This window comes from Schistocerca cancellata, chromosome 1 (assembly GCF_023864275.1).
Source record: "Schistocerca cancellata isolate TAMUIC-IGC-003103 chromosome 1, iqSchCanc2.1, whole genome shotgun sequence".
NCBI classification, from domain to species: Eukaryota; Metazoa; Arthropoda; class Insecta; order Orthoptera; family Acrididae; genus Schistocerca; species Schistocerca cancellata.
The window spans coordinates 492,396,911-492,412,967 of NC_064626.1; the positions used below are offsets into that span (position 1 = coordinate 492,396,911).

The 16,057-nt window shown below is 37.2% G+C and overlaps 1 protein-coding gene across 3 annotated transcripts in view; it reads right to left on the reverse strand.

The window, feature by feature from the left end:
- LOC126177843 (SWI/SNF-related matrix-associated actin-dependent regulator of chromatin subfamily A containing DEAD/H box 1 homolog) overlaps positions 1–16,057 on the reverse strand; it is a 184,239-nt gene that overhangs the window by 41,514 nt on the left and 126,668 nt on the right. For all 3 annotated transcript variants that reach the window (XM_049924487.1, XM_049924488.1, XM_049924486.1), the window contains exons 9-12: positions 9,199–9,337; positions 8,925–9,060; positions 8,648–8,785; positions 7,257–7,499 (exon numbers count right to left, since the gene is read on the reverse strand). In XM_049924487.1, the coding sequence (XP_049780444.1) occupies positions 7,257–7,499; positions 8,648–8,785; positions 8,925–9,060; positions 9,199–9,337 (656 nt within the window). The remainder of the gene's footprint in view (positions 1–7,256; positions 7,500–8,647; positions 8,786–8,924; positions 9,061–9,198; positions 9,338–16,057) is intronic.

Below are 16,057 nucleotides of genomic sequence, written 5' to 3' on the forward strand. Positions count from 1 at the left end.
TGAACCACAGATGACAAAAGTAGGGAGGTGTAAGGTTGTGCTGAGTGGAGACGAAAGGGGGCCATTGCTGAGGTTGCTGTGCTGTTCATTAAATGACTATAATGCTTTTTGCAGTTTAAGGACACAATTTGTCATGTCACACAAAATAAATCCTAATTAGTAATTAACACATTGTACCCCTACACTACAGATCTACATACAGAAAATCATGCCTATCAGTCTTGCTACTTACCCTAAAGATGACATGTCAAGTTGCAGGCAGGCACAATTAAAAGAGACTCACATTAGCTTCTGGCCACAGCCTTTGTCCATAAAAGAGACACAGACACACACCATTCTCTCTCTCTCTCTCTCTCTCTCTCTCTCTCACACACACACACACACACACACACACACGACCGCCAATTCCAACACCTGCCGAAATGCAGTTGGTGGTTGTGTGTGTGTGTGTGTGTGTGTGTGTGTGTGTGTGTGTGTGTGTGTGTGTGTGTTTACTGATAAAGACTGTGGTCGAAAGCTGATGTGACGGTGTTTTAACTGTCCCTGACTGCAACTTGACATGTCCTCTTTACGGTAAGTAGCAATCTGTCTTTTCCTGCTTGTTGATGTTCCTACCTGCAGTTCCCAAAATTAATTCTCAGTGTTTCAGTTTATGCATACGTCAATAGTTATCAACTTTTGAACATTGTTGCAGAGAAATATTGATGATTGATAACTCTGTTACTGCATTGTTTGTTTCCCGACATCACCCTTCATGACACTTGTTTATGTATCTTCCAACATCACATTTTTTGTGCATTATTGTAATTTAATATTGTTTACATCATATTCTTCTTTAAGTTAACATTTCAAATTTATTTATTTCAATAGTTTTTGGCTACATTCTTTTGTGGGTAAGTGATATTATTTCATTTAAAAAAATAAAAAAAAGATTGAATGCAGCATGATGTATGACAATTTAAATAGAACACTGCATGACAGTGTAAAAATTTAGACATTTTTAGTAACCAATGCTCAAAATTGGCTGACTGCAAAAGGGTTTAGGTTATTTTAGAATAATGACATATAAAAGAGAGATACCAAACTGAAATCTTTAAAGTATGAATGGAAAATACATCCTCTAGGGATGTTTTTGATTCCTGGAGCTGAATAAAAAAATACTTTTACTCAAAATGTGGGAAAGATATTATCTTGAACAGTAATGATCTAAATGAAATAATCTGCAACAAAAAAATCTTAGAAGATTAGGAGCAGGAAGAAATAATGCAGAACAAAAGTACCAGAGCTTCAAGCACTGATGGAAAGTACTGAAGCTGAAATCATTATAGGAACAGAAAGCTGGCTAAAGCCGGAGATAAATTCTGCCGAAATTTTTGCAGAGGCGCAAACCGTATTCAGAAAGGATTGATTAAATAAAGTAGATGGTGGTGTGTTTGTGTCTGTTGGTAGTAGTTTATCTTGTAGTGTAGTTGAAATAGATAGTTCCTGTGAATTACTATGGGTAGGGGTTATACTCAACAGCCGTACCAAATTAATAATTGGCTACTTCTACCAACACCCCGACTCAGATGATATAATAGTTGAACGGTACAAAGAAAACTTTAATCTCATTACAAATAAGTACCCCACTCATACAGTTATAATTGGTGGAGACTTCAATCTACTCTCGATTTGTTGGCAAAAATACATGTTCAAAGCTGGTGGTAGACAGAAAACATCTTCCGAAATTGTACTGAATGCTTTCTCTGAGAATTACTTTGAACAATTAGTTCATGAGCCCACACAAATTGTAAATGCTTGCAAAAACACACTTGACCTCTTAGCCACAAATAATCCTGATCTAACAGAGAGCGTCATGATGGATACAGGGATTACTGAACACAAGGTCATTGTAGCGGGCTCAAAACCATATCAACCAAAACCACTAAAAAATAAACGCAAAATATATCTATTTAAAACAGCAGATAAAAATTCTGCTTAATGCCTTCCTAAGAGAGAGTCTCCTTTCCTTCCAAGCTAATTATGTGAGTGTAGACCAGATATGGCTCAAAGATACAGTAATGACAGTAACAGGGACTGAACCACCATGGTACACAAAACACGTCAGAACACTGTTGCAGAAGCAACGAAAAAAGCATGCCAAATTCAGAAGAACGCAAAATCCCCAAGACAGGCTAAGTTTCACAGAAGCGCAAAATTTAGTGCAGATGTCAATGCGAGATGACTAATAGTTTCCACAATTAAACATTGTCTAAAAATATAGTAGAAAACCCAAAGAGATTCTGGTCATATGTAAAGTACACCAGTGCCAAAAAACAGTCAATACCATCACTGCACGATAACGATGGAAATGCTACAGATGATGGTGCCAATAAAGTGAAGTTATTAAATACAGTTTTCCATAATTCCTTCACGAAAGAAGGCAAAGTAAATATTGCAGAATTCGAAACCATAAGAGCTGTTAGCATTAGTGACACAAAAGTAGATAACTTAGGTGTCGCCAAACAACTCAAATCACTTAAGAAAGGCAAGTCTTCCAGTCCAGATGGTATACCAATCAAGTTCCTTTCAGAGTATGCAGACACAATAGCACCTTTCTTAGCAATCATATACAACTGCTCACTTGATGAAAGGTCTGTTCCTAAAGACTGGAAAGTAGCCCAGGTCACACCAATATTCAAGAAAGGAAATAGGAGTAACCCATTGAATTACAGACCCATATCACTTGCAGTAGGATTTTGGAGCATATAATGTACTCAAACATTATGAATCACCTTGAAGAAAATGACTTATTGATACATACCCAACACGGATTCAGAAAATATTGTTCTTGTGCAACACAGCTAGCTCTTTATTCCCATGAAGTAATGAGTTCTGCCAACAAGGGATCTCAGATCGATTCAATATTCCTTGATTTCCAGAAGGCTTTTGATACAGTTCCTCAAAAGCGACTATTAAGCAAATTGCTTGCATATGGAGTATCATCTCAGTTGTGTGACTGGATTCGTGATTTCCTCTCAGAGAGGTCGCAGTTCATAGTGACAGATGGTAGATGGTAAATCATTGAGTAGAACAGAAGTGATAGCTGGCATTCCGTGTAGGCCCTCTGCTGCTCCTGATTTATATAAAAGATCTAGGTGATAATCTGAGCAGCCCCCTTCGATTGTATGCAGATGACGCCGTAACTTACCGTCTAGTAAAATCATCAGATGATCAATTCCAATCACAAAATGCTCTAGAGAGAATATCTGTATGGTGCGAAAAGTGGCAATTAGCACTGACCTAAAAGAAGTGTGAGGTCATCCACATGGGTACTAAAAAATCCGATAAATTTTGGGTGGACGATAAATCGAACAAATCTACGGGCTGTCACTTCGACTAAATATCTAGGAATTACAATTACAAGCAACTTAAATTGGAAAGACCACATAGATAATATTGTGGGGGGGGGGGGGGGGGTGAAACAAAGACTATGCTATGTTGGCAGAACACTTACAAGATGCAACAAACCCTCTAAAGAGACAGCCTACATTACACTTTTGCATACTCTGCTGGAATATTGTTGTGCAGTGTGGGATCCTTACAGGTGAGATTGATGGAGGACATCGAAAAAGTGCAAAGAAGGGCAGCTCGTTTCGTGTTATCATGCAATAGGGGTGAGAGTGACCATGATATGATACGCGAGTTGGGGTGGTAGTCACTGCAACAAAGGCAATTTTCTTTGCAGCAAGATCTATTTACGAAATTTCAATCACCAACTTCCTCTTCCAAATGCGAAAATATTTTGTTGACGCCCTCCTATGTAGGGAGAAATGACCATCATAATAAATAAGAGAAATCAGAGCTCAAACGGAAAGGTTTAGGTGTTCCTTTATCCCATGTGCCGTTCGAGGGTGGAATGGTAGAGAAGTAGTATGAAAATGGTTCGATGAACCCTCTGCCAGGCAGTTAAGTGTGTATAAGGATGTAGATGTAGACAAAAGGGGTGTATGCATATTTCTATGGCCTTTACCTCATTGAACTGCTACTTCCAAAACAGAAAATGGACAATACTAGTCATAACTTCAACTTGAAAAAAATGTTCTTATAAACAAGTTATTCCTATTCATAATTTAAGCAACTACGACTCACTTCCTCAGCTTAAAGTTTCCTGTCTAAGCATATGAATATCTGCAACTATTATGCTACACGCACTGTTAGCTAATGTCATCTACAACTTTCACTAGTTAATGAGAACTAGTCAAGGATTCATATTGCCCCAGACACAAATTCCAAGCATTTACTGGGAAGTGTACTGCATTACATTCATTCAAGCAGACCTATTAAGGCCATAGAGCACAAAATTTGTAACACAATGTGTTCTCTCTCTCATGCTCATATTCTGTTGGTATCCTAGGCAATTAATGCTGTTGCAAGCCACATGTTAGTTTGATAACTGCTGTGCCTGACTAGGCATAGTCCTATTGGAGATGGCATGCCCTTGTTTTCCTCCATCCTTCAAACTGACTAAACCAGTTACAGTGTTCAAGAAGTATAACATGATATCCCAACCATGGTGCAACTTGTAACATTTCACATTATCAAACTGTTGCTACAGGTGAAAGAAAGGTAAGTGCCAAAAAACATCTTAGGATGAACTCAGTACTGAACCCAATACCATTATATTTGTAAACTGGCACTTATCCACTATGCCGCACTTGGTACCGCAAGACATATTACGCAAGATGCATATTTCTGCATCAACATTTACACATCACAAATGAGCAAAGAGAATATATGGCAGAAGACAACTACATTAGTAGCATCGTTTGCCTACTCTCTATGCCATTCAGAGAATACATTCCTCCAGTCAGGAAACTTAAGGGGATTTTTACATATGATTCTATCACATACTGGATCACTTCATTCTGAGTCATCAGACCGGATTTTAAGATGAGGAGCTAAGAAATATTCATATAAGGAATTAAAATCTTATTTACATCATGATGTAAGGCCAATTTAGGGAAAATTAAAGAAATGCTCAGTTTTGGGAAATAGATAGCAATCAGAGGAGCAATAATATGAGCTGCCAAAGAACAACTATCTGGAAAAGAAGATTTAAGCAAATCAGAATTCTTGTACAGTGTTCTATTTGCAAATATTCAACTGTAAGAAATGGTTGTGAAAATTTATTATACTGAAGTACTGTCAAGATGATGATCTGTTCCTCCAGCTGAAGCAATGTCCACATAATTACACATTTATTTGGTCCACTGCAGCACACATTGCATAAAAGACTATGAATACATCAAATGGAATAAATGTAGCTTATGAACAAAGTAATTCAGTTATGACTATTTTTTTGAGACAAACCAAACCTGAACTCTCAGATCAGCGCACATTGATTCAGTACTAAAAGAATTACAGACTATATTGAGAGATGTGGTCTGTGTATCCATCCTGCTTAAGACAATAAATCAATTCATTTGGTTATCATAAACTTCAGCATCACACAATCTTAGTTGTTATACTATTTCAATAGCATCCCATAGTTGATTACATTGTGCTCTAATATCAACATTTATTGCACAAGGATTTAACTATTGTGCAACCATCAACATACAACAGCATTTACTGAACTATATACTAAAACACATACTTAATAAAAATTATCAGGGTGTACATGTTGTGGACAAGAAAAAAAAAATCTTTTTCACAGATCTTTCAGTTAAAAATACATTTTTTCCCCACGTGAAAATACACTATATCCTGGTGAAAGAACGTTTTTGCCATTTTATGTGATAATATACTTTGCCTCGGAGCTGTAAAAATTAACAAACCTTTGAACAGTGAAGATTTTATGCATTTCCCAGCACTTCAAAAGGAAACCTACTAAAAACGATGCATTCTGGAAAGATCTTTGATGCACGGCAACGTTTACACTGCAAATTTTTGCATTATGAAAGTATAAACAGGAATTCCACCAAATAAAGCACGGTAGCTTCTAAAGCACTGAAATTGAGACCGTGATGCACTTTTGTCCGCCAATCATAGCTCATGTCACATAATCTCACTAGCCAATGACAGCAGATATTCAGAGTGTAGAACACGTGATGTAGTCAGCCAATAGGAACATCATTGTTAAGTAGCACTAACACATAACAGGAAACTAAGCATTCACCTATAATATTGGTCACTAAAACTTTTTTTTCTGAGAGTGAATTAGGCAGGGTCCTAAGAACACAGCTTAAATTGCAGGAGCTGAATATTTCTGACAAGCACCCATGAACATTTCATGAATTACCTGGCTGAACACATGTTCCGTCTAGCACTTCTACTTTTCCATCGAAAAGCCAACTACTTGCACCACAGCTTCAGAACACATTTCACTTCTTCTTCTTCTTTTTAAGAATAATTATACTTTTTGTCATCAAAAGTCCCTAATTTGTAAAATATGAAAGAACCAAAATAAATATAAAGAACTAACTTTGGAACTTGGTCTTTTTTAGCATGTGTTACCTTTAAGATATATCAAACAGCTCCATGATCTAAGAAATTCACAGCACATTCTCACATTTAACATAATTCATCTGGTATAAACCGAAATTTAGTTTCAAAGTAACGCTCTTCAAACTACCATTCACAATAGTTTCCATGACTGGTAACAAATTTAAACAGTTGTGATGTGTGTTCATCGAAATGAGGCCAACTAGAAAAATGCATTAAAAGCAGTTTGTTGTTACAAAGTATTGCACAATCTTTGACATCCTGTGCTGTCGGCAAATGTTTGTGTATGTACTGTGTTTTGTTGTTGTAAATGGTGCATTTTATTTACAACTAAAGTTTTATTTTGGTGTTGTTCTCTCACTTATATTTTATTGATGCAGTATTATTCTGCAGTAGCGGATTAAAGTGAAATTCTTTTTTAGAGTTATCGGCTTGTACCAATCAAAATTTTAAAAAGATAATAAAAAAATACCTGAAAACTAAAATAATGATAAACTCCCAGAAGTCTAAAAAATTACCAGGTTTTTCCTGATTTCTCCAGAATGAAAAAACTTCCAAGTTTTTCCCAGTCATCCCAGGGCATATACACCCTAATTGTATGCACAGACTTGGACACTGAGCAAATTCACAATCTTATTATACTTTTCTGAAATGAAATTTCTCCACTTTTTTAATGCCAACTTTTAATCACAAAAAAGCGTTTAAAATTTTAACATGTGTTTCAGGAATATGCTAAATATTTTACTGAAACTACTATCATTCGACATTACCTCCGATAAATCAGTCTCTGTTGCGGCTTTTGAGAAGGCTTTAACCAGGTTATCATACATAATTTTCTGGTTTTTATTCATGGGACACATCACGAGAGATTCAGTCTTTTTGGGGAGGTCTTTCAATACCTCAGATTTCAGTCGCCTCAGTAGAAATGGTTTCATGATTCTTCGTGCTTGTGCAATCTGTTGTTGCTCAAATTGTGGTTGCTGGTCTTTCTTTTCATTTTCTGCAGCTTGTTTCTGTAAAGAAATGAAAGAGACTTCCAAAATAAAATTATGTTCGATTCTCTGCACAAGAATATGGATATGCACAATACTTGATGAACATCCGTCCCCCCCCCCCCCCCCACAAAAAAAAAAAAAAAAAAAAAAAAAAAAAAAAAAAAAAAAAAAAAAAAAATCTAAAATCTATCTCAAAGTTTCATCCTCATAATACCCATGTAATTTTTTTGTTATATATTACAATTACAGTAGGTTCTTTGAAATTATATAGATTCTGAAACAATGCATACACAAATAGGTTTGATAAACTAACAGTGTTCAGTATAAATACAATTCAGCAATTATGAATTTATTTTGATTCATGTGCCACAGAAAGTTTTTGTGTTGAGAAGAACAGATTTATGGGTAAAACCTTCTAGATGATGACTCAGTATAAGAAATGTATTGTAATGAAAATGAACCAATGTATAAAGAAAGGAAACTCATTGTTATTTTCCGACATTGAAGTCACAGTAGGTGGATTGCTATTACCAATATTTGTCTATCTTCACAGCAAAATTTTAGTTTCCTGGCGTTTCTGTCATATGATAACAAAAATAAATGCTTTCTGGCATTTCAGCAGCACAAATAATATATGACTTTCAAATCACAAGCACTCCATTACAAATTTCATCAGTTTCTTGTGATTCTTTATCTCCCATGCCTTTACTTTGGGGCAGAATTCAACAGTATAGTTACGTTAAACATAATTTTCCATATCTGAATGAGTTCAAAAATATCTTAACAGTATGTTTCATAATCATAAACTGTTCCATTTTTGTGGTATATAAAAAAGAAAACAATAATGTGTATATTATATCACCAACAATAAACATGGTTTACTGCAACAGTCATGTAATTTATAATGTTTGCTTTTTCAAGAGGTTTTCCACATCACACACTTCAGTTTTCACCAAAGCAAGCTATGTAATGTAGATATGATCCGGAAAAGCAAAGTATATTCATTAAAATGTTTTCATTCAAAGAAGCAACTTCATTCATTCATATTATTGTTTGCTTATACAATAAAGATTTTTCCAATTAAGAAATATCTTTGGATATTTATAGAAAGTGTTTGCACAAAGATAAACCTTTAAAAAAACCTTTATCACTGAACAAGTACAGACCTGCCCTTTTGAAAATATCTTTTTTAAATCCTCTTTTCTTCCAGCAAACATATTTGGCATTAAAAATGTTAACAGCGACATAAGTTCCACTAAATTATTTTGCACTGGGGTGCCAGTCAACAATACTCTTCTCCTCGCCTTTCATGAAAAAAAAGACAACACATAAAATATTATTTATAATTATAACTGCATTAAAAAACAAAAAAATATAAAACAATATTGATTTAAAATAAAACAGTAACTCCATTACATGCTGAAAATTAAACTGTAAACTTACATTTATCCTCATCAGTGTTTCAAATCGCTGAGTTGTCATATTTTTTAACATGTGACCTTCATCTAGTATGACATAGTTTACTTCTAACACTCGGAACAGTTTTTTCTCTTCAGGTGAACTGTTTAGGACTGTATACCTATGAAAATAACAAATATATTACTGACAGCATAGTATTTAGATAGAACCATCATCATGACCTCATTTAATGATTTAAATGTTATTCTATTTTGTCAAGATGGTAGAATAATGAAAGCACCAACTATTACATGCTTACGTTGTTATTACAACATCAACGTCATCCATGCCACCCTTGATCCACTTAACACGCATTAGTCTTCTTTCATCAGGATGTCCATAATACACAGCAACACGTAAAGATGGACACCATCTTTCAAATTCATTGCTCCAATTATCTAGAAATTAATAGCAACATACACAAATAGATGGATTATTAAATAATGTAATGATCTGCGAAATATAAATTATCAGCATTTTTTTCTGCCACTTTCTGATCAACATGTTTTCTATCTCTCCAGTTTAAAAACAAAGGAGTCTAAAATGGTTGAATCTGTGTTCTGCTCAAGTAGAATGGTTTCCATAAAACAGGGAAAAATTGCAACAATAATGAGGATTAAAAATTCGTTTTAGTCAAACTGTCCAGCAGATGATAAAGCATACAGAAAATTTATGTCCCAACTTACAGTCCTGGCTCTTCAGGTGGTTTCCATTCGGAATGGGCATTGGCATCAATGTCATACCTATATACCCACGTTTTGCCACCAATTATAACCTTTATAAGTTCTGGATTGTTGTCGACTTCATTCAGCAATTTCTGGGTGGTGTCTATGTGACATCGTTTCTGGTCCAAATTCAACAGTTTTGGAACAAACTTTGCTGCTACACATTTCATGCCCAAAACATCTGAAAAAATTGCTGGGCATCAGCCAAAGGATACACCAACAACATCAGCAACCTCTCTGATGCTGATTCGGCGATTTTCCAGAACCTTTTTCTTTACTTCTTCCATGTTGATTGATGTGCTAGGGCCTCCAGGTCATCACCTTCAACGTCTTCTCGGACCTCTTTGAAATGTTTGTAGGACTCGTAAACTCTTGTCTTACTGGTAGTAGATTCACCAAAATTCATGATCAATGTTTCAAATGCGGTGCTGCACTTTACTCCATTTTGCAAATAAAATTTAATTCAAATCCTGTGATCCATGAGTTTGGAAAGTAAAAATTTGATGAGCACTTGAAAGCACGTTTAACCTTTTCAGCTGTCAACAGTAAGCGAAATATTCAAAATAGTCGAAAACGTGCAAACATACATCGCATGTACCAACAAGATAAAAAAAATTGAAAATCGGATTTATAAAGTTCGCAAAATTAAAAATTATTGATAACACCTTGTGTGTTTAAAATTTGAATGATTAGTTAAGGATGGTAATAACACAAATAACAAATTACAGCTCTTCTGTTTTCATCATACGCTGCTGATAGAATGCATTCCTGCTCTGAGGTCCTTAAGGGGGGTAGGACATCAAACGGGCCGACTTGGAGCAGGAGAGACACCACAGGACATTTCAATTTCCACTGTCTATACTTTTACAAATAAATTCAATAAAAATTAGTCAGCATGACCAGCAAGGATTCAGAATTTACACTCATAGCAGTGGAAGTTCTAAAACATAATAAAGTAATTTTTTTTATGTGTGAAATTTCATCATTTTTTTCACTTACTAATGGCAGCATTTGTTGCTATAGGTACACATTTCTTCATAAGTAAGAGAGATTCTTCAATGAATTTTCCACAGCATACAAACCATACTTAAAGGTGTATGAAACTCTAGAATTTTCCAAATCTATTAAAAACCGTGGTAAAAATGGAGGTAATTAACTATAAAATTTGTGTTTTTTTTCTAAACATGAAGTTTAAAAATATAACAGTTCAATCATTTTTTTTCATAAATTAAGGAAATTCTAGAGTTTCATACACCTGCGAGTATGGTATGTATGCTGTGCAAAATTCATCGAAGAAGCTCTCTAACTTATGAAGGAAAGTGTACCAACAGCAACAAATGCAGCCATTAGTAAGTGAAAAAATGATAAAATTTCGCACGTAAAAAAAATTTATTTTGTTATGTTGTCGAACTTCCACTGCAATGAGTGTGAATCCTGAATCCTTCCTGGTGATGCTGACAAAGTTTTATGAATTTATCTGTAAAAGTATAGACACTGGAAATTAAAATGTCCTGAGATGCCTCTCCTGCTCCACGTCGGCCCATTTGACGTCCTAACCCCCTTAAATATTTTACTGTATCTATTTTGCAAACACACAATCTTATGCCTTATATTAATGTAGCACTATTATAATTAAAAGGTAGTTCAACATGAAAAAGGCATAAACTGACAGCCACATATCAATGCATAAAGTCACATTAAAGAAGTAATTGTATAACATAATGGTACAGACCCAGTTAAATGAACGACAGCTCATGGCAACAGTGGTCCAAAATTCTGAAAATGGTAACCCATCCCCTAGCTAAGCTTCACCGGCTAAACTTCTGAGTGAGACACTTGTGCACTCCAGCTGACCTCTTCTTTCCTCTCCAGTGTCCCTAGATTTTCAAGTTTTATTCTTAGTAAGCTACCACAAGGTAGTCAGTCTTATTTTCCTTAGTTGCTCCTCCCTTTTTAACTACTCAATGACCCAAGCCAGATAGATAGATGTACTTGTTCAAGATTATAGACTTTTGTATTAAGAGTCATATGCAACTACATGCCCATGCACCTATGTGTGGACACAAGCATGTGAGCATGCACACATAAATAAGCACACCGGACAAAAAATTTACCACCCCCAAGGAGACACCACGCTAACATCATGTACCACCACCTCTAGCTTTGACAACAACCTGAATCGTTGAAGAGAGTGGACAAGTTTTTACAGCTACACTAGATACAGCTAAAGCCACTAAGTGATGATTACATCCCACAGAGCTACCAAATTGAGGTGATATTAATTGCTATGTTTCAGCTGCTGTTCCAAATAGCCCCAAAGATTTTCTATAGGATTGATTTAATGACTCAGTCTAGGTGCAACAGAATGCAAGAATGTTTGTCAAACCAGAAATTCATGCTCGTAGTCTATGAACACTGATGTCATCTTGAAAGACACGACTGTCCACAATGTACTCACCGAGAATGTTGGAATAAACGTCCTGGTTCAAGCCCATGGTATCCTGAATAATTGCCCAAGTCACAGTATGAAAAACATCTAAAAAATACAACAGAAAAATCTCCAGCCCGAATTACACCCTCCACATACTGCAGGCTAAATGCCTCCTTTGGCTGCTGGTGCATTTGATGCTTTGTAGTGTTTGAAAAAGAGGCAAAATCCTAACACAGTGGACCAAACAACACAGTTCACCAGCTACCACCCACCGTTTGGCCCATGAAGATGAGCAGCTTTACATGCTGCTACGAGTAATGCCATTTTCCTAGGTTGCTGACCCAAAATGTCCACTGCATGCAATTATCTTCGGAATGTTCACTCGGAAATTGGTTGAGATGGACCAGCTTTCACTGACAGCAACAAGCCCTATCAGGTTTTAAATCTATTGAGTTTGACAAGGCATGACACTCATCTCCAATTCCAGTCTGTTAGGATCATTTACAAGTTATGACATGTGTGTCCAATCCTTGTCCACTGGGCTCGATGTTTGTCCACTGGGCTCGATCTTTGTCCATTAGGCTCCTTTCATGACCACTGTTCTTATACCATAACATATGGCTGTGAATGGTACACCATTCCTTGTACACACACTGGACAGTATGTGTTGATACACCAATAGAAAGGGCAACTTCACTTATGGTGTGTTCAGGGGCACACCCAAATCTAACAGGTCCTTTCTGCCATGTAGATCCACATTACTGCACTGATTCCATAAAATCGCATAGCACTTTCACACTACTACAATGCCATAATTTACTCCAGTTCTACACCATTTAGTGTTCTGAAGTGACCAGTTTGTTTTTCTTAGGAGGTGGCTTTTAAGGGGATGGCTAATATTTTGTCCAGCGAGCTAACAGAGATACATATTTGTCTCACTTCTCATGGTCCCATAACTTCTTTTAATTTTCTTGTTATCCTGTTTGTCCTTATGACTTCCATTAACAGGCTTCATACTTTCTCAAGTTTTACACCATTCCAACTCTTCTTTTATCATACTCAGAATACAACATAAAGGTGTCATCAAGTAGAAGGTTGGTTTGAACACCACAATGAGAGGCAAGGTCCTACTGGAGGCTGTATGCCATTGCATTCAGCACGGTGGCAGGTGTTCTGGCCTCTTCACACACTTATTTAGGGCCATCAAATCATCCTCTCTTGCATTTCTAAGATCTGAATTTGTACACATGTATATTAATGTCATTTCGCAGCTGTAGTACACTGTCGTGCAAAGCAGGTAATGGGATGCTATGTACTGGCATGTATATGACTGGGAGTAGGATGTATGCATATTGTAATTCTGTTCATTTCGCATAGATGCGTGGGAACTTTTGGGCTGTGAGGAGCAGGAGGGGCGACATCTGGTCACTGGGAATTGCAGACCGAGCTCTGACACCGTGCTGGCGGCTTTCTCTTTTGATATCGGATCTCAGGGGCCAGAGCAATGAACACTCACTACTTTTACAATGGCTGGAGGCAGTTTTCTTACAAAATCCTCATGTTTTGGGCTGAAATGCACCAGCTCAGCACCATGGCTTTGCTATTGTCTGGGACATTTCAGAGAAGTGGTCACCAAACTCCACTGGATACCCAACAGAAAGACACCACACAAAGCTGCAACCCAATTATCATATTCCGTTGGCCTGCCACCAAAAAGCTTCCCGCGCAAAGTCCTGACGGATGCTACAGTAGGCAGCTCGACTCCTATATCAGCACACGTTTGCAGTAACCGTTGGGAAGGAATGGTACTGGTGCCAAGGTTGATAGAGTATGGTAGTAAGAGTTAAGACAAATTTGTTGTACGGCCATAATTGGTGACGATTGGCTGAGTACTCTGTTGCCCTTGCAGCAAAATAATTTTGTTCACAGTTTCAACTGTCTGGCCCCTGGAACAAACACTTAGCGGGTTGTTTTTTTTTTTTTTTTTTTTTTTTTTTTTTTTTTTTTTTTTTTTTTTTTTTTTTTTTGCTTCAATCATTCTCCAAGGTAACGGCCAACCACAATTAGCAGCTGTCATCAGCAAGCTACCTTACATCATACAGTAGGGTTTTGGTTGATTTTTCAGCTACCCAAAATTAGAACTGAGGTTTCTCAGTGGTGGCTTTCTTAGAACCACTTTGCCTCCTTAGGTGGGATTGTTGTACAACATCCGAATACCCACTTGTTAATTGATATTAAACATTTCACTTGTTCTTTTTGCTCCCACTTCTCAAAATACAGAAGCACACTAGATTCCATGCAGTGTCATTTGTACTAGATTCTTGCCGAAACTTCTATCAAGTGAGGATTATTTACAAGTTTGGTTTCCATTAACATACATGATTGTTCCTTGTACAATTCTTGATAAATTTTGTGTTCCATTTAAAGAGTAAATCTACAGGACAGCATTTGTCTGTTGAACAGTCACATTCATGGGTGGGATGATTCTGCCCCCTAACTTATTGGTGTGGTTTGGTAATCTCATTCAGTTCTGAATGCTGACACGGAGTAAGATGAGGTTGTTAGGTGACGCGAACCATACAAATTCTAACCATATGATGGAGGAATTTAATGACAGGGGCAGCAACATTTCGGGATGACGAGATGGTGGTCGACAATAAGGAGCAGACAGGTCCAGATGCCACTGTGTTCCACTGTTCTGAGACTGATCATGAATGGAGAGCACACTCCATTGAGGATAATGCAGATTCCACTGAGCTACCCCGTAGGGAACCTACTGAAGCCATTGTAACAATCGAGAACCCGTTACAACCAAACTGGTCAGTCAGTCGGTGCTAGGATAATAACACACGAAAATCCAGAGTTGTATCCCCAGTTAATGGTACTGCATATGAACTTCCACAGGATCTTATTTTAGCTTTTCTTAGAGAAATGGAAAGAAAAAGAGAGGAAGTAGATAAAAGATGGGAAGAGACAGAAAAGAGAATTGACGCAAATTTCGAAGACTTTACTAAACGGATTTTCACTGAAATTAGTGAACTTGGGGGAAAGCTGTAGAAAATATAGAAGCAAAACAAGCTGCAATTGGCACAAAAAAAGACACACACGTTAAGCTAAATTGGAAGTGGCTGGAGCCAAGAAGATAGCTATCACTGCAGCCAGAAGAGCTAAGCAAGTGAATCAAACAGCAAATCAGAACACAAAAACCTTCACAAGTTGACCAAGAGAATGTGAGGTCATGGTCGAGCACATTCGAGTAATGCCTTAAAAATAGAGGACTGAGTGGCTCACCTTGAGCAGGTGTTCAAAACAGGCACTGTAATGGAAGATGTATGGGAGTCTGTATGGTTATGCGTGTCACTGTCAGTTCAATCTTTACCAACAAGTTCCTGGTCAAGCGGTGGCCTGCACAATTCAAACACAGACGCAATCAATGTGTTCTTGGAGCTCCATTCCTAGCAGATGTGAGCAACACCAGACATGTTTAAGTAATTCAGATTCATATGATGGTCGCTGTAGACATGTTTTAGCGCGTCATGTCAAACCTGTTTAAATATCAGAGTCCGTGAGAGGTTCAGGTGCAGAAGGGACACCCAGCAGCCTTTCAGATGACTTAACCTGCCAGCTCAGAGGGGTTTTACCGTTGAAAAGGGCACCAAAGCAGATGTCTGCAGATTGGGGATTTTGCTCACCCAGGAGTGTTCAGACATGGCATGCTCGAGCATGAATGCTCAGGATGGGCAGGGTGTGGCCGAATGAGGTGCCAAATGAGGAGGGGATGGCAGAGGCAGTCCAGTTTGGCATGCTAGTCGTTCCCCTGCTGTGACTGCTGTAGTATCTTGCTACAAACTTCCAGCAGTTGAAGGAACTAAACTCATATCAATTTAGTCATGCCACAGACATTATATTTCTGTATGGTTGTGTCTTATCGCTACATAATTATAGTCCAAGAAAGGCTTGCT